This window comes from Meleagris gallopavo, chromosome 1, assembly GCF_000146605.3.
Source record: "Meleagris gallopavo isolate NT-WF06-2002-E0010 breed Aviagen turkey brand Nicholas breeding stock chromosome 1, Turkey_5.1, whole genome shotgun sequence".
Lineage (NCBI taxonomy): Eukaryota > Metazoa > Chordata > Aves > Galliformes > Phasianidae > Meleagris > Meleagris gallopavo.
The window spans coordinates 24,607,334-24,626,372 of record NC_015011.2 but is presented as its reverse complement, the minus strand read 5'-3'; the positions used below and the strand labels follow the sequence as shown (position 1 = coordinate 24,626,372).

At 36.2% G+C, this 19,039-nt stretch overlaps 1 protein-coding gene across 4 annotated transcripts in view; it reads right to left on the bottom strand.

Annotated features, from left to right (window-relative positions):
• The window catches only part of TFEC (transcription factor EC), a 67,807-nt gene that overhangs the window by 19,175 nt on the left and 29,593 nt on the right, over positions 1–19,039 (bottom strand). For 3 of the 4 annotated variants that reach the window (XM_031553244.1, XM_031553245.1, XM_031553243.1), the window contains exons 2-3: positions 18,669–18,920; positions 16,693–16,788 (exon numbers count right to left, since the gene is read on the bottom strand). In XM_031553244.1, the coding sequence (XP_031409104.1) occupies positions 16,693–16,788; positions 18,669–18,749 (177 nt within the window). In that variant the 5' untranslated portion in view covers positions 18,750–18,920. Of the gene's footprint in view, positions 1–11,377; positions 11,559–16,692; positions 16,789–18,668; positions 18,921–19,039 lie in introns of those variants that run through there. The other variant, XM_019612492.2, reaches the window with a different exon arrangement.

Here is a 19,039-nt window from a genome sequence, read left to right as displayed (position 1 = left end):
TTTTACTTCATGATGCATATACAGGCTATGAAGACCTTTTTACTTTTACTTTAGAGACCAACGTAAAAGGACTCAGAAACTGAGTTTGCATCCAACAGGCCAAGAAGAAAACTAATTTTTACAGATTTAAATATACATCTTGAAGCACCCTAGGATTTTACAGGTAGGTCATTGAGACACCAACTAAATTTCTACTGGGAACCATCTTTTATAATATTCTGCTCATTTGTCTTCTTGTAGAAACTGTGAGCCTCACCATAAGTTATTCTCAACTGAGACATTTTCCCAATGATTTGCTTAGTATGAAATTATCAAGTGGTACTGCTTACTATATTTTTATTAATAATTCTTAAATTGAAAATATGCTTTATTGTTTTAATAGTAATTCTACTAAATTTTCTGAGAGCATAGTTTGTGTTAAATTCTCCTGTTAGCCCAGAATGGAATGAAACATTCAGAATTCTTTTTGAAAACACTTAAATAACATGCTCATTTTAAAATAAATTGTAGATGTCTTTTACATAAGAGAACTGAGAATTCTTAAGTACCATTAGAAACTGAAACATCTAGTCAGTTTTGAAAATCTGATTAAATATTTGATCTCTCAATGAAAATACCTTTTAAGAGAATGTTTGGAATTCAGATGAGTATTACTCAAGAACAAGTTATGTTTAATATTCAGGATTTGAAAGCTAAGTACATTTCTATGTTAAGCACCTTTGTTTCATTCCTGAGAGGAAAACTGACAAGTATTACAGCATGCACTGCAGCTTCAACATTAGTTTTTCTTTGTTTCAATGGCAGTGTAACTATATTACAAAAGTAAACTCATATTTACTTCAGACATGTTTAAGGACTTCCTACAGTACTGTAAAATATTTTTGCTTATTAAAATAATATGACACAGAAATTTGATATTTAGTACTGATAGAAAGAAAATGAGAGTCAATGTGAGTCCTACTCTAATTACAGTGGACACTGCATAAGGCCATTATAAGAGTTAGGTTACTATTGTAAATTGAGAAATAGTAACTGCTGAAAACAAAATAATCTCATAAATAATCTAACAAATGAAAAACAAATATGACATTGTGTGTTGTATATGTCGTATTTTAAATGGTCTGCACATTCGTGTACACGATTTCAATAATTTGAGTGTAACTGCTGATAAATTTTCTAAGATTGTCAAAATCAATATCGAAAAACCCAAACTAAACAGTTCAACACAAACTCACGAGAAACATCAGTGAGTCATCTTTATGATCTTACTAAAGTTAAATGTCTGTAGTCTATTCACAAAACATGAATTCAAGTGACAAAGCCCAAATCTAAAAGAAAAGGTTTTAAAAACACTTCACTGGCTATAATGAAAAATCACTATCAAGACACCTGAAAGTACAAGTGTGGAGGATTCGAAAGCTCTCTGACAATTAGGGTGAGTAACCCCAAAGCCAGTGGTAGACATTTCAGCTCAATTAGATTACGCAGTTAATGGTTGTAATGTGGTCGTAATGTCATCTAACTCAGCTGACACTGCCTGTAGTGACACAAATTCAAATGATGCCTTCCATCAGCAGAATTGCTGAAGTAGCATCCCACACAGCCAGGGCTTTGAGCAAATATCTGCCCCAAAATCAATGCCTGGATGTATTACCACTTCCATTGGGTAGCCAAAGGAATGCAGTATTTCCCCAAATGTCCCATATTATCTTTGTTCCACACAGTCTCCAGCATTTTCCCCTCATTTTTTGAAATTTTTTTGTCAGTCATTAGGAAGGCAGATTCATTACTCCACATGGATATGACAATAATGAAACTGAAACCCATCATTCCAAGACTGGAAGAGGATAGATTTAGGTATTAGGAGGAAATTCTTTACTGTAAGGGTGGTGAGGCATTGGACTAGGTTTCCAGAGAAGTTGTGGATGCCTCCTCCCTGGAAGTGTTCAAAACCAGGTTGGATGGAGATTTGAACAGCCTGGTCTAGTGGAATGTGTCCTGCACATGACAGGAGAATGAAAGCAGATTATCTGTAAGTTCTCTTCTAACTCAATCTTTTATGAGAAATGGTGACACAGGGAAAAATCTGCTGTAAATTATCATGCTAGGAATAACTCTTGATGTCAAGATTCAGGATCAGGTAAAGAAGAGCAGTAATCCAAGCAAACTCTTATTTTCAAAATCACATGATGTCCTGGTTTCAGCTAGGACAGAGCTGATTTTTCCTTAGTAGTTCTTGCAGTGCTGCACGCAGCCAAGGATATCTGAGCTTCTCAGACTGCCCTGATGGTGACAGAGACTAAGGGGGCACAAGGATTTGGGAGGGAACAGAACCAGGACAGCCAACCTAAGCTGGCTATCCCAGCCATATGACATCATGCTAAAAAAACCTTGAAAAATAGTGCCCATGGGGGTGGGCAGCCACTCCTTGGGTACTGGCTGGCTATCACTTGGCTGGTGACAAGCAATTGTGATGTGCATCACTTGTTTTGTATATACATATATGTGTGTGTGTATATGTATATATATGTATGTATGTGATGTACATAGATGTATATATAGATATACAAAAACAGTAATTATCATTACTATTTTCTCCACTTCTTTTTCCCTCTTGTTGAATAGATTTTATCTCAAACCATGAGTTCTACTTCAGGTTTTTTCTCTTACTCCTCCATTCCACTGGGAGGTGGGGGGTGTGAGTGAATGACCGTGGTGCTTAGCTACCTACTGGGTTAAACCACAACACATAAGAACAACTGAGCAAAGAAGAGTGGATCTTTCCTGAAATATATTTACATCGCTGGTTATGGGAGAAGTATAAAGATACAAAGCCAAAAACAGAGCAGAGTAGTACTTTGTTCCACCTTTCTGCCTGAATTTGCTTAGCATTAATATCCACCCTGGAAATCCTTGCAAACAGAACTTGAAAAGAAGCTTAAAATGGAAACTAGTCAATTTTGACACAATGTGAAGAAAGTTACATTTTTGTCTATGAAAGTAGGAAGCTGCTTTAGAAATGTAGACATAAATAAACTTTGTGGGTTTTTTTTAATAATTAAAATTAAAATGCATATTGGGTTATGCTATAGAAATAGTATTTTAAAATAGATTTGCCTGTTTGGTTATGCATTAGTGCTCCATGCCCAATAATGTCATTTATCTCTCATGATGTCATACAAATAGAAAATATTTTTTTAAATATGAAGCTTTAAATAGCTTAAAGATCTACCTTACGAGATAAATATATACACTGACATTGTCTTACAACAAAAAAAAAGAAAAAAAATTAACACAATGAAATCTTACTAAAAGTACAAATCCTTTGCTATAAGATTTGTGTACAGTAGTGATCTTAAAATTACATAGCACTATCAAATCCAACGAATCCCAAAGCACTTAAAATCTGCACTTAATTACACTGCATCAAAAGCATGTTCTTGTTTCAGTTTAGAGATGTGGAAGCACAGATATTTGGGTATGAAAATGCAGAAGTCCAAGGAAATAATCTATTTATCCTGCAGGTGTCATGAGCTACATTGGTTCACATCTGTGATGTTCTGAGAAGTCCTGGTAAGTCACATCATTTTCAACCTTTGCACTGACAATACATACATTTGTGTATGTATGTCTGAGAATCTAGATGCAAGTGGCTTGTAAAGGGTGAGCACACATGCATTAAATATAGCAGTATATAATTACTCATTTTCCTGCTTCTAAAATGCAGTCAGCTCTGGACAAAAGATTAAAAACCTTTAACACAGTAAGTGATTCGGTGGGAATAACCAGTGACAATGTGGTACAGGAAGAGAATAATACTGTATCTAATTAAAACTGCAAGGAGAATTAAAGAAAGCAGACTGTAATTAACGAAGTTAGTATTTGGCAGGGACACTAGGGTTAACGTTCTTCCTTTTGTATAAAGTGTCATGGGATCTTCAGTGCCTGTGTGCACAGACTGGAACATGAGAATTTCCATTTATTGGGCTCAATCCTGAAAGATGCTCAACTTCGAAGTTTAAACCAATTATAAAAGCAAACTTTACTTGAAGTACCTGAGCTTGGCTTGAGCTCAGCAGAATCTCACAAGAACCTGAGTCCTGGTGATTGCTGGCAGTGTCTAAGACAAGCACTGTAAAGGCCTCATTCAGATGAGTTTGTCACATTTGATATTTGTGTCCAAACTGCTCTGCAGGTTGAACTGTGTGATAAAGAGTTCACTACCAGATCGCTAGCTGGCAGTGGACAGCTGTGATTGCAGTTTGCAATCTCTCATATCTCACAGAATCATAGAATGTCCTGGGTTGAAATGTACCACAATCATCTATTTTCAACTCCCCTGCTATGTGCAGGGTCACCAACCATCAGACCAGGCTGCCCAGAGCCACATCTAGCCTGACCTTGAATGCATCCAGGGATGGGGCATCCACAACCTCCTTGGGCAATCTGTTCCAGTGTGTCACCACCCTCTGTGTGAAAAACTTCCTCCTAATATCTAACCTAAACCTCTCCTGTCTCAGTTTAAGACCATACCCCCTTGTCCTATCACTCTCCACCTTTGTAAACAGCTGTTTCCCCTCCTGTTTATATGCTCCTTTCAAGTATTGGAAGGCCACGATTGGAAGGGCTTCCCTTCTCCAGCTAAACAAGCCCAGTTCCCTCAACCTTTCCTCATAGGAGAGGTGCTCCAGCCCTCTGATCATCTTAGCGGCCCTCCTCTGGACCCGCTCCACGAGCTCCATGTCTCTCCTGTACTGCGGGCCATACACAGTACTGCAGATGGGGCCTCACAAGAGCTGAGTAGAGGGGAACAATCACCTCCCTCTCCCTGCTGGTCACCTCTTCTTTAATGCAGCCCAAAACACAGTTGGCCTTCCAGGCTGCAAGCACACACTGCTGGCTCATGTCCAGCTTCTTGTCCACCAGGACCTCCAAGTCCTTCTCTGCAGGGCTGCTCTCAAGGAAATCTTCCCCCAGTTTGTATAAATACTTGGGATTGCCCCGACCCAAGTGCAGCACCCCGCGCTTGGCCTTATTGAACCTCATTAGGTTTTCATGGGCTCACTTCTCCAGCCTGTCCAGGTCCCTCTGGATGGCTTTTCTTCCTTCCAGTGTATTGACAGCACTCAGCTTAGTGTCATCTGCAAACTTGCTGAGGGTGCACTCGATGCCATCGTCTGTGTCATTGATGAAGATGTTGAAGAGCACTGGTTCCAAGACCGACCCCTGAGAGACACTGCTTGCGGCCGGCCTCCACCCTGACACAGAAATATTGATCACAACCCTTTGGCTGCATCCAGCAGCCAATTCCTAATCCATCCAACAGTTCATAATCCATCGAGCAGGCCATATATCTGGTCTTTTTTTTTTTTTTAAGGTAATACTATTTCCTATTAAGAGGAATACCATACTATTCCAGATCCTATAGCATGACAACTATTAATAAATATTGCTTAACTTCAGGAAGAATTAAATCAAATAGCATTTCCATATTTTCTAGAAATGAAATAGAAGGATTATCTAGTTATCTTATATATACTAATACAATAAAATGTATGGATAAGAGTTAGGCCTGCTCATCTATAGTTCCTATAGGAACACTGCCACGATAGTGTTCACTTACATGGTTTTATACTATTAAACTATTTGTTCATTTTAGCTAATCTTTGCATGACATATTTGCATTACAGTAATGCAAGTCTGTGAGGATTATGATTTCATCAATTTTGCACAGGTAGAAAATAACAGCTGAACCTTGTTTGAAAGGCAAGTATACTTTTATTAATTTAAAAATTCTGTTGACTGTGGTAATGTTCAGTCTAGACAGAGACCCTGGGCTAGCATGTTTTTCTTGGATGTTGGGTTCAATTACCATAGCATCACATTTCATAAACAAACCATACTCTGTCCTAAAATTAATTAGATTTCCTATCTCCAATATTTTGACTTGGAGCATGTTCCAGAATTTGAATGATTGTGAAGTATTCTTAAAAATCTTTATTTTTATTTCCATTCCTGGATAAATATTATTTCATTTTTATATTCCTTTAACTTATGTAATTCATTTTTTAGCATCTACATTTCAATTGCTTTTGTTTTGCTAAATAGAACTGTTCATGCTTCTTTAGCAAGACTTGCCACGTTGTGATTTGTCCTAACATTCCTCTCTCTACCTTTTCTGCTTTGAATTAGTTTTTCTGAACAGTTTATTTAGCGTTTTAAAAGTTTTCAACCCAGTGAATTCTACAGTGGATATTCCCTGCTGTCTTTTGGAAATCTCTCTTATGATAGATCCTAAGAACATATTTATCTCCTTTTTTTTTTCCATTCTCATCATTTTGTGGCTTAGGGTCATCTTCTAAGCAACTAATGTAACCAGATCTTTCTCTGTCATCTCCAGCTAATGAGCTCTCAGCTTACTGCAGACATTTCTGTTATTAGTATTTAAATGAATGACCTTGCGCTATTACATGCCTTCCATTTATACTATTCTGTCATCACAGTCATATAATTCTTCCACTACAATATCCTGACCCTCTGTTGTATTGGAAATGCTTTCTACTTTTGCTACCTTGGTAAACTGCATCAGAAAATCTGTACCTTTTTATTCCAGACTCACTAATAAAAACAAAATAAACTGTAGCTCAGGACTGATTCTTGGAGCACTTCATTAATATCTTTTAACTAAATCTTTGTCATCTTTTTAGCCTGCCACTTAATTAGAAATTAATCCTGATCGATTCCTTTCTCTACAATCTGTAGATAATTCACTAATATTCATTCACAGAAAGGAAGCTACAATCAATAAATCCTGGATACGTAAGACTACATAGAAAGAATAATTCCAGTAATAAGCAATTCTCCATGCATCCAAAAATCATGGAAGTGATGAAAGTACAAACATTTTTGAAGAGCACATACCTTTCACGTCCTAGTTCCCTAAAATATCTAAGGCCTATGATAACAAGTACTTTTTCCCCATTGTCATCTAGAATGTCCTGGCAAGTTAGAACAATTCATCATCCAGTCTGCTTCCCCAGAGGAAACTTAGAGCAAGAAGGATGGACTTCCAGTTGGCAAAAGCTCATGTCCAGCTACCATTTCTCTCAGTCCTCCGTGATCATGTAAAGGTCATAAAGCACATGTATATGATCAGAAGTGTTAAAACTCCCAGAAAAGGAAGAGATCAGAACCTGACTTCCTCTACCAGAAGTCTTCATTCTGTACAGGTCAGAAGAGCCCATGGAATATAGCTAGTGGGAAGCAAGCTGCAGGAATTGTCCTGCTAGCAGAAACTTCCTTAAGTTACCCCTTTTTTTTCATGGTTAGTAACAGCAGGCACACAATACTTTGAGGGCATCAACACTCCAAAGGCTTTCTGTAGTAACAGAAGTATGTAATACATCTAGAGTACCTCATGTGTAGTACAGACATTTCTGATGACTGTTGGCTCCAACATACAGGGTTAGATTGCTTGTACTGTATGTACTGACCTGGCAAACTCGAACAGGGAAGCAAAGCACATACTACCTTACTTATTCTAAGAAGAAATTGTAGCTGCCTAACCTGAAAGATTGGGTACTATCTCTACAAGAGAATATTTCTTTTGATGCTTGATAAAAAATAATACCTGCTCATACTGCATCCAGATTAAAGTGTTCACATGTGAAATATTAGTACAATACTTTAATCTTGCCTACCCCTAAATATATCCCCTTTAAATCATGTTATCGTTGGAACCTAATTGATAGCATCACTTCAAAGAACAGTTTTGTAAAATGAGGCTACTTCTCCTCCTTAGCCATGGAACATATGTTAGTACCATCTATCTCAGTGTGATCCCTGCTTATTCATTTTAATTAAAAAATCAAAGGAGGGATTTTACAAAGATTTTTTACTAATGTCATATGCATTCCAAATGTAGAAATCTAAATTTGGAACCATGTTCACAGTTCATTTTACATACAAAGTAAAATCAAATGTGTTCACTATTCCTATTACTGTGATTCTTTTCTGTTTAGACATGATACACAAATTATTTATCAGTCTTTGGAGTTCATAGATAAACTTCAAAATGTGCACTGAATTTGGTCAGATAGAGAATTGATCAATGGGAATGCAATAACACGTTAATTTTTATATCTTCAGTGTATGTTTTAATGAGTTGCGACTTTTCTTCTAATTCAAAAGCATTGCAGACAGGATGAATGATTTTGTGGGTCAATAAAAGTCCTATACTCAGAAGACTGAAGTTCAACCTCTGGCTTTGTTTTGCAGTTGCTAGACTGCTTGAAGAAAGGTGAAAGACAGAAATTGTGATATTCTTTTTCTTGCAAAGATGTGTTTACGCTTTAAGGTATCAGAAAAGTTATATATGCTGTTTAGAAACTGGAACAAGAACAGCTAAAGATTTTAGGTCCATTTTTAATTAAAATACAAAACACTTGATGTATTTGAAAATAATAGATGTCTTTAGTAATAATTAATATACAAAATTTTCCAGTTCCTCTTTGTATTATCTGAAAAGAACAGCAGAAAAGTAATGTATTCCTTTTCAGACTTGTTTTCCTTAGAACAAATTGTATCTCCCTCTATATTTATCTTTAACATGGTTCATAATTGCACGCTCCTCAACCAGGAACATAACGTTCAGATATACTATATTACATATTATACATTATGTATGAAAACTAGTTCATTTCTTATCTTCAAATAATGATCATCAAGCTGGTTCATTATTCATCACAGAAAAATGAACTCTGTTCATTTTCCCAGTTATAGTACATTCTGCCCTGATCACATACATAAAATTACATTGTCTAGATAAATGTCTGGTCAAATATGACCAAGCAAAAGAATTTGCTGGAGAATCAACCTCTTACTGTAGAGTTCTGTTCTTTCAGTTTTCATCTCTATTTAATTTGATTTATTTTATTTCATTTTATTTTTTCTTTTTTTTCTTGACTTTTCTGGTTACAAAGCTAATAAGAGACATGAACCAAAAGTGAAATGATGTCCTGGTATGGCATGAGCCAGCTGAGAGCTGGAAATAAAAAGCCAACAGGATACTGCCCCACTAATCTCTACAGTCTGAAACTCAAAAATGACAATTTAAATAAGACTGCCAGCTGTTTTACTAAGATTATTTTATTAGTAACACCAGATAATTCACTAATTCCTGGTTCCTTTCAACTTCTATTTCTCTCATTATCCTCTATAAATACATATGCCAAATCATCTGAAGTGTTCATCTGAAAACAGTGATTGGCATAAAAAAAATCTGAAGAAAAATGAGGCTGAGGGACAAATGAAAATTCGATTTTTTGCAGGATGTGAATGCCAACCATTTTTCTTGAATATAGATGCAAGCATCACTATTATCACTACTTCTATCATATATTTATATTACATAAACTGTATATTCTATTACATTTCACATATCATCTAAGCATATGAATACTGTGTAGTATTCTGTGATCTGCTGCGTTTAATGGATTATCTATCATCTAACACACAGGGTTTTGTTTTGGTTGGAATTCTCTTAGTAGTGACTGTTTTCAATGAAGTTTAGCTCAAGAAACAGCCACAGTTTATCTATTACAGAGCCCAATTTGCTTAATGTAGCCTTAGAGACTACCTGAAACACAGTAAGGACTTAAGTTCTTGCATTGCTATGTAAAGACAAAAACACTTAAGATGCATAGCAGAAGCTGCTATCAAGGCTTTGGAATAAGATGGAACCTGACTGATAGCCCTGAAGTACAGAAATTTTCTTCCGGATCCAGCTGGACAAAGCTTAGAATGAGAGAGGAGTGCCCACACAACAAACAAATATATTTGTTTGAAGAGAAGGCTCAGGTGGAAACTTGTAGCCGCCTTCCAGTACACGAGGGGAGGCTACAGGAAAGCCAGGACGTACTTATTACAAGGACATGTAATAACAGGACAAGGGGAAGTGGCTTTAAATTGAAAGAGGGTAGGTTTAGCCTAGATCCGAATACTTAAGGAAATATCAAATATTCAGTATTTAAATATCTAAAAATATCTAAATATCTAAAGAAATTATTTACAGTGAGGGTGGTGAAATACTGGAACAGAGTGCCCAGTGAGGTTGTGGACGCCCTCTCCCTGGAGCCATTCAAGGCCAGGCTGAAGGGGGCTTTGAGCATCCTGGTTTAGAAGGAGGAGGTTTCCCTGCCTATATCAGGGGGTTGGAACTAAATGATCTTAAAGGTACCTTCCAACCCAAACCATTCTATGATTCTATGATTATCTATCAACAAAAGCAGATTACAATATGATAACACATATTTGAATTCTATCCATTGTCCACCAGTCCAGGATCTACTTCAAAATTCTGATTCTTAAAATTTTAAACAATGCAATTTCTTGAGGGTATTGGAGTTACTTATAAGAACGGATAAAACTCTGTTTTGAAAGTTTTCATGTGTGTCTTTTGTCTGTTCCCACAGACCAAGAATACAAATGAATACAGATATCTATAGAGCAAACATGAATATTTAAGTGAACTCTTAGGATTCCTCTCATATTTGTGGAGAGACATAGATACTTCTTCACTGCAATGTATTTCATATTAAATGTTTGATGTAAAATCAGTGAGACAAATCATTGGCTGCTATTGCCTCTGGAAGACAAAAAAGTGAAGAGTTCAGATGGGGAGATGTGAGTAGTTTATGATTAGTTGTGATTAATTCAGCTTTACTTGTTGGGCAGCGTGTTGATAACGAATTGACACTGATTACAAATTGTTTTGGATTACAAATTGTGGATTTTGGATTACAAATTGTTGGGCTTTTGTTTGTTTGTTTTAATTATTTCTGGTTTTGCATTCCTGTGATAAAATCTCATTTGCATGTTTCCTTGGGCCAAGCTAACTCCCCCAAAGAGGGAACTAATAAGTTGATACTGATTACATGCATTACAGGTTGCCTGTAGATTATTTCCAAACACTTTCAGAGATATGTAATTTACCTAAAAAATTAAGATATAATATCAAAACACATTCTTACTAAAAGTAAGTTTTGTGAGCATATGAGGAGAAATACAAACCTCTTTTATCTATTCCGTTCTTTTACCTCTGTTCAAAATGTTTTGAGCTCCAAGATGAAGACCGTGTTTCAGTTTCCCTCTGCAGGTGGTACAAACTATTGTATTTTTAAGAATATTTCCCTTTCTGTCTATCTGCCTTTTAGAAAAACAAAGAGGAAGAAAGAACGTTTTTTTCAGCTCAAGAAAATAATTCTGAGGAGCTCTCAGTTTGTGCATTTCATTGCTAGTTCTCTGCTGCTGAAAGACACAATTTCCCATCTAGTAACTTTTATAATATTGAAGAAAGCCAAAGAAAAAAATTGCTCACCAGTTTTATTTTTGAGGAGTCTATTATTTCCACAATTGCTACAGACTGTTCTTTCTCCTTCATTTTTCTTCTTTAAACTTGTAAATGATACCAGAACTGCTAGACAGAAGTTTATATGCAAAGGTGAACTTTGATTCTTCCTTGGACTTTAAGACTAATCTAGTGTAGAATGTGATTGACAAAGCATTTTCATTGATGTTATGCAGCCTTTTCAAATTACCCAACCTAAGCAAATGAGTTTGTTAATGTTTACTCTAGCTCCTTCTCTACAGTGTTTTAGCAGATTTTGCAAACTTGTAAAGATTGGCAAGTGCCATCAGTATTCCCTAAATTAAGAAATAATCATATGATTATGTAGCATAGGGCTATCTAGATCAACAATGCAAAATAGACCTTTTGGAAAACTGATTTTATTTCATGATTTAGTATTCCAAACAATTGCTGAATAAAATAGTTTTGAGGATACCTACTTGAATTTCTTCTTTCTGTATAATTCCTGGGAATAGGACTGACAACAGTTTTTGTAATTCATCCAAATGGTAGCCGTAAGTATTTGAAAAATAATTAGTACAAATCCAAATTATTAATGCCATGATAAGAAACTGTGACCTCAGAGAGCTTGTAATAGAATTGAGATCTTGCAGACTGACTATTTTTATTAAAAGTGTCTCTATAAAATCAAATGCAGAGTTAATAGATTTAATGAGAACTGTCTGTAGTCGACAGAATCATATATATCAGAGAAGGAAAACAACCAGCCTCTTCTGTCCTGATCTAACCTATAACCCATTCTTGCACATCCTAAGATTTTTTCAAATGCCAAAAGAGCTGACCAAAGTCAAGCCACAAGTGAGCCACAGTACAAATCAGGATTTTTTCTGTAAGCTGTTTTCCTACAAGCTTACAGTGAGAGAAGTGGAGCAATCCAAACTGACCTGACTCCAAAGCAGAGAGTAAGCAGACCAATCTCAGTGAGAGTATACTATAAACATGCAGTAATGCTAATGAACTCATGAAATCTTTCAGGACTCTTCAAGAGGAGCTCTCTTGTAAGCCAACATATCCCCACAGCACTACGGTCCCCATGTGCTGTTGCTCCCTGAAGCATGCCACTTCAGCCCTACTATCTAATGGTTAGCAAAAGCATGCCTTTCAGGATGCCCAAGTCTTTTTCTTCCCCTCTCAGTCAGTGACTCCTTAGTTATGGGTGAGCAAACATGAAAGCAGAAAGTGAGTTAGTGAAGCAGTGTTCAAGCTACATGTTTACAACCACAGGCCTAGGAATGGAAGGAGAACCCTTTGAGGCTGGCTGATAAGGCTGAGCTTAGCTTTATTATTGCTTTGGTCTGAACATCATAGGCATCTTTTAATGATTTAACTAGAGGCCCCCTTTATCTTACAGGCAGCCACTTGAGTTCCTGGAAGGAGGGCAAAGTAAAGGTGGAAGCTGGGAAGAATCAGGTTATGGACAAACTATAACTATCCCTGTTATTGCTGGGCAAAACAGACAATTTTAGTGTACAGAGGAACAGACACTTGTTTAGTTTGGTATATCGCTTTTTGGTTTTTTTTTTAACTCTATTTAGATCTGGACATAGTAAACAAATCAACAAAGAGGTATTGTTCTTTGTTTTTTTCCTGGACAAGCTTTTCCTTTTCTCCCAAGTAATCTGAATTTTTCCATTTTGTTTAACCATTCCATACCTACTACTCCAGCAACAGTTAACTCACCTCATTCAACAGATCATTAGTGGGCCATTGCTGAGGATTTTTTCAAGACCCTTTTTTATGGTACTGCTCTCCCTCAAGCAGAATTCCTTCACTCACCACCAGCCACCAAACGTATACAGAGCCTCTTTGTTTCCCTTCAAGTGTGCTGCTAAAAGGCCTTGTATTCTGGAGTATCAGAACAAAAGACGATTTATAATCCTTGGATATGTTCACAAAATTGAATCATTTTTAGCACTGTCCCCACACAGCGCCATAGGAGAAGTCTGTGTCTTTCAGAACTGTACTATCTTCTCATCTTATTCTCACTATAAATCAGTAAATATCCTAATGCCTTTGATGTACTTTTGAGTGGACTCCATGTCAAATAGCAATCATTATCCCAGTATCTACACACTGGTTATCTGGGATTCAGCAATTATTTCTAAAGGAAACCACTGGGAAAATGCCAAACTTTTTCACAGAGATGACTGTTGTGTTTGCTAAATCAATGGTTTGCTGGTGAGTCCTAGGGCTGTATACACATATTAGCAAAACAAAACAGCATTTAGTAAAAACAAAAGGTTTCCCTGGGTCACACTGTCAAATCCAATACTGAGAAGCGCAGAGATTCTGTTTTTTAACTCTGCTCTTTTCTGGCTCTCTTCACTGTGACTAATGCTCTGCATATCTCCCTTGATCCAGCATGTTTCCTACACTTCCCTTCAGGTATTAAAAAGGATACAAACCGCAGCGTTTTAGTACTTACTCTAAACTTTCAACAGTGATGTAATATTTGTTTTATATTTACCAACCTGTAAATCTACATTTTGTATGTTCCGAGCATATGAAATTCAATAAACGTGAAATTCACAGTAAAATGTTTAAGATACTTGGAAGGTTTTGAATAAGAATGAAATTTTGATGGAAATGAAAAATGTTTTCTTTACAAAAATCTGTTAACGTATGAGACATAAACAACATTATTCACCTTCAAAAAACTCACTCATATTCATTTCAAGTGGAAACTTTGCAGTGTTGTCTATGAGGTCAGAAAGATATCTGTCTTTCTAAATGTGTTATTTAGAACAGAAATGGATTTCGTATAATATGGTTGTGTATGTTACTGTCTTAGTAAACATTTTCACAAGACCGAATTATGGAAACTAGGAAAAGGATTATAATTTGGTTGTGCTCTCTTTCAATTGCAAATTTTCTTGATTAAATTTTAAACATTATCAACAGAGAAATCTAATTTTTTCTTACCACTTGAACCTGGTTAAAAGTAGAGATTCTAATTGTTTTACAGCTTTATTACTCTATAAGTACATTTTCCAGTGTGAACAAAATATTTTCTTCAAGTAACAGATCATATAATTTCAGCTGTATTTTCTGGACAGCTCTATAACAGGGTTTACAAATACTTTCAGATGAAGTATGATCTCTTGCACATGGGATGGACATAATCTTATCTTGTAACTCAACTTTTAAAAGTCATTTTAAAAGGTAATTTTATAGCAATTGGGTGGTGTTAAGAGAAAGAAAAACAAAGGCTATTCCCTATTTTGAACAATTCTTAAGTTCCTGATCAAAACCAAAAAGTTTTGTGAATTTTAGGCGAAGCACAATAAAAGACAGAGTAACTGCTCTTTAGAAGCTATAATTTTAATAAGAGATGGAGGTATGTTCTTGTTTTCACTTCTCTGATTCTACTAATACATGACTATTGTTCATTAATTCAGGGTCAGACAATGAGTCTGAGCAATTATTCACATGAGTGGTCTCATAGAATTCAGTGTCCTCGTTTAATGTGTCATTAAAATGGTACATGGATGCATCTAACTAACGCAAACATCAGTTCACAGCAACACACAATGGGTAATACTGTGAAGTCCTTAATCCCAACCACTGTCTACTGAGAAAAGTCAGAAATTGGGCTGTGTCAAGCTTAAAGATTTGTGGGGGAAAAGGAAAAAAAAAAAAAAGAAATAATTAATAAAAAAAAAAAGAAAAAGAAAAAGAAGAAAAGATTATCTACCATATTAAGAAAACCAGGACACTGATTTTATCACAGTTTTAGAGAGACACTTTTGCACCAAGTGTAGTAATCCAAGGAACATAACATTTAAGGTGTGACACTTCAGCATTGTGCTAAAGAAGGGCACATTGCCAAAAGAGAAGATGGAAGAGGCAAAGGCAGAGATTTGCTTAACTCTTCCCACTCTGGCGCAGTTTGCATGCACAGCTGAAGGCAAGCTACATTTTGCCATACTACTGAATATTTGGAAATATACATTGTTCTCCAGTTTACCTAGCAACTTGTTGATTTCCCTTATACAAACAGAAGTCTGTACATCATTATCTGACACACAGTCATTGTAGGAGTATAAAATCTTTGAAAGTAAAATGTAGATTAGGACTAAAAGCCCTTACATCTCACCTTGCTCTTCAAGAATAGAGTATTCAGTATATTTCACTGGTGTATGTCCTTCACGGCTAGATAAAGACTAATGAGTCTGGAATTAGGGTAGATTTATATCATTCAGTTTTAAAAGGTGTTGAGGGAGTGCAAGTCCAAATCAAAACCCAGAATTCGTGCTTCCCATCACTAGTCCATGATACAACATCTGAAAGCTTTCTCCCATGCTTCACATTAATCTCAACCAAAATATTAATTCAGCCCCCAAGGAGCACATCTTTGCTATGTTCTGTACTGAGATGTGTACAAATTATACTGTATTACTTTTGTAAATGCTATGCAAATGCCAGGTATTTATGGAATTATTAATTGCCATTAAAACTGGCCTTTGTACTGGGCAACATAGCGATGCAGAGATCTTATCTTCTAATATATTTTTTGGTAGACAATGATGTTTTGTAACCAGAAAAAAAAAATTATGGACACTGTTTTCCCAAATAATAATGAGCATTTGTGTCCAGAAAAGGTCCATCTTTTCTCTTCAAAACTGTATCATGTATGAAAATTTAAGTAAATTTGTCAATCCTTTGACATTATTTTATTTTTTTAAAAAAGAGCGTACAGAGCAATCATAATTTGTTATGATTGCTACTGTAAAGCATTTCATCATTGTTGTTAATATTACTCAGCAAAAGCACAACTTCTCTTTACGAAAACCAACAAACAGGGGCAACACTTGCTTTAATATATGACACTGAAGTAAATACATTACTCTAGGTACTACTATGTAATTTTTACTATGTAAAAAAGCCAAGCTTTTATTTTATTTTTAACATAAAGTAGAAGAGCCTTTAAGCAAAGCTTTCTAAGGCCTTTGAGAGTAGAGAGAATCTGCATATTCATAGTCCAACATGTGAACTACAGCTGTGACAATGGAGCTGCTGCTGGGCTAGAACCACAAGTTCTTAAGTTATTTCAGTAGCTAATCAGAACTCTTAGAACACCTCTGTCCCCACCACACTGAAACCTTTTCCTATTATGTTTCCTGATAAAGAGATGGGTAGCTAAAGAGAAAGAAGAATAATCCATTGATAGCACTGCTTTGGCTTCTGACATGTAATGTGCAATTGAATAGCTCAGTGAATTTCTCTATTATAAATATGAAGACCAAATTCCACAAAATACTTACAGTTCTTTGCATCAGAAGAGGTGTTTCAGAGCAACCTATCCCATCATCATTAAAGCTTGATTCCATATTGATTATGTCTTCAATAACCTCTTCCATCTATTAAAATAATATTTTAAGATCGATAATTATTATTATTGCAGAAAATATTATTCTGAAAATATATGGAATATAATTGTATTTATTACTTCAATAAAGAATTCCAGAAGTTTATATCTTAAAATTCAAATAATTCAAATACTTCTACAAAATATTCACTTATTAAAATTCTTGTAGACTTTTGCGGTTTAGCATTACTTCTTTCCTAGGTTTAGCATCTTTCTTTCCAGCCACCAACTCACTCTTCTTTCCTAATCCCTTATTGCAACACCAAAATCAGACAACAAAAGCACATTGCTAAGACGTAAATACAATCTGTCACCTTCAGTTCTGTCATCAAATGTGTCATATTCACAGTGTATTGCTCCACTGGCACAGGAAGACTGAAAGGAACCTGTGGTTCTGCAAGAGTATGAGTCACTCAAATTTGGTACTATACACTGTTCTCTAGATTCAACAGTCTGTGTTGTGCTTGGCAGTACACTGGATATTTCTTTAGCCAGCCTTCTGGACTTTTGTTCTAGTCTGAATCAAAATCTGCTGAAGCAGATGGAATATATAGATGAGACCGTAGTTGAAGGAAATGGAGGAGGCTCCATGCATCAACTAGAAACATCACTACGTAGCACAGAGAAAGATCACGCACAGCTCAGGGACCATTCAATAGTCTTTTTAGGTCAATTGACACAGCATGTCTTCAAGGGTTGCTCTGAAAGTAATGCCTCCTACTATAGTCGACCCACAAAATCAGAGGCAGATATTTGTGCTATGGCAGTAAAAGTAGAACCTTTCATTAATATTCTGTTACATTTTCTTGCTGTGTGACTGGAATGATCCCTACAAGGATTTTGGTTAACTCCAACTATCACCTTCTCAAATACCAACAGGCACAGCTCAGTAGGGAATAAGAGGTTCTTTGCAAGCAGTTGTTTTTGCTCTGGAGGATAAAGAGTTGTAATAGTACAGGAAACAGTTGTTCCTGGTCACATATACAAGGTACTTAAGAACCGTTCCAGGACACTGTAATTGCCAGTGCAAAGGTGGCCACAGAGTACCATGAAGGCCATCTAAAACAATCTTTGCAGAGTAATGGTTTCAATAATCCATAATTCTGACGTTAATTGTCACTTGTCAATGTAGAAAGAACAGAGGGTTCACAAATGAACCCTCCAACAAGTACTGGTTTTATCCTTTCAGTTCACTTATACTTAGCTGTATGGCATCCAAGTTTGCTCAGATTGGTCACAGGGTATTTGTAAGACTCTTCTATTAATGCCCAAGATATGATAATGGCACCTCCACTTATTTCTGCAGGAATTCTCCTTTTACCTAATAAGCACTATCTCTTGAAATCTATTTAAGTATTAAAAGCCATAATGATCTACATCTCACACTGTCTGAGAATGTGACATTGTATAATAGCTGTACTTCTGTTAAAATCGATGGTGGCCTAAAGTTAGCAGATCTATGCCAATTTACCCAAGATAACCCGTATATAAATATACCAGCTAACTGAAAAATGAATGAATGATTCTTTCAGTTACATCTTTAATCAGTATTTAACTTTGTTATGCAGCTAGGATAGTACTTTTAGACAAAAATAACTCTTATCTGGGAAAAAAAAATAAAAAGTTTGCATTCCTAGGTATGCATTGGCCATAGTTTAGAAGCCTGATCTTGCAATAAGCTATTTGCATGGCATTCAAGAGAACTGTTCATGTAATCTGAAAGGACTCAGGGCACATGCTCTGCAACTAAAGTCTCTATGAAAGTGAAGACAATAACCTCTTGCCCACAGTGAATAAAAGGTGAATCCTATCACATTTTCATAGAAATAAAAAATGCCCAATTCCCCATTCTTTTTGCTAGCTTTGCCCTACCGCATTTTCATGTTCTCCTCCAAGGGCCAGCAGCTTGGTCACGGGACTCTCTGGTGTACCAATATCACTGACTGGAGGCATGTGTCCGTTCCTTAAAATAGAGGTCACTCCTGTGGGCTGAACTGTGTGGGAGTGGGACAGGGAGAGAGTCTGGCTGGACAGTTTTGTGTCAAGGGTCAAGTACTGCTTCACCTGGTGCCGCTGACTTTGCTGGATATGGTATCTAGACTGATTTTCCAAGTGTGTTTGTACCTGGGAAGAAAGAGAAAGAATTGCTAAAGTTTCAAGAATTTGCCAGTGTGACGACTTAGAAAACTTCAAGACAAGTAGAATCAGTTTTTATATCACTGGATTAAATCTTTTTTTTTTTT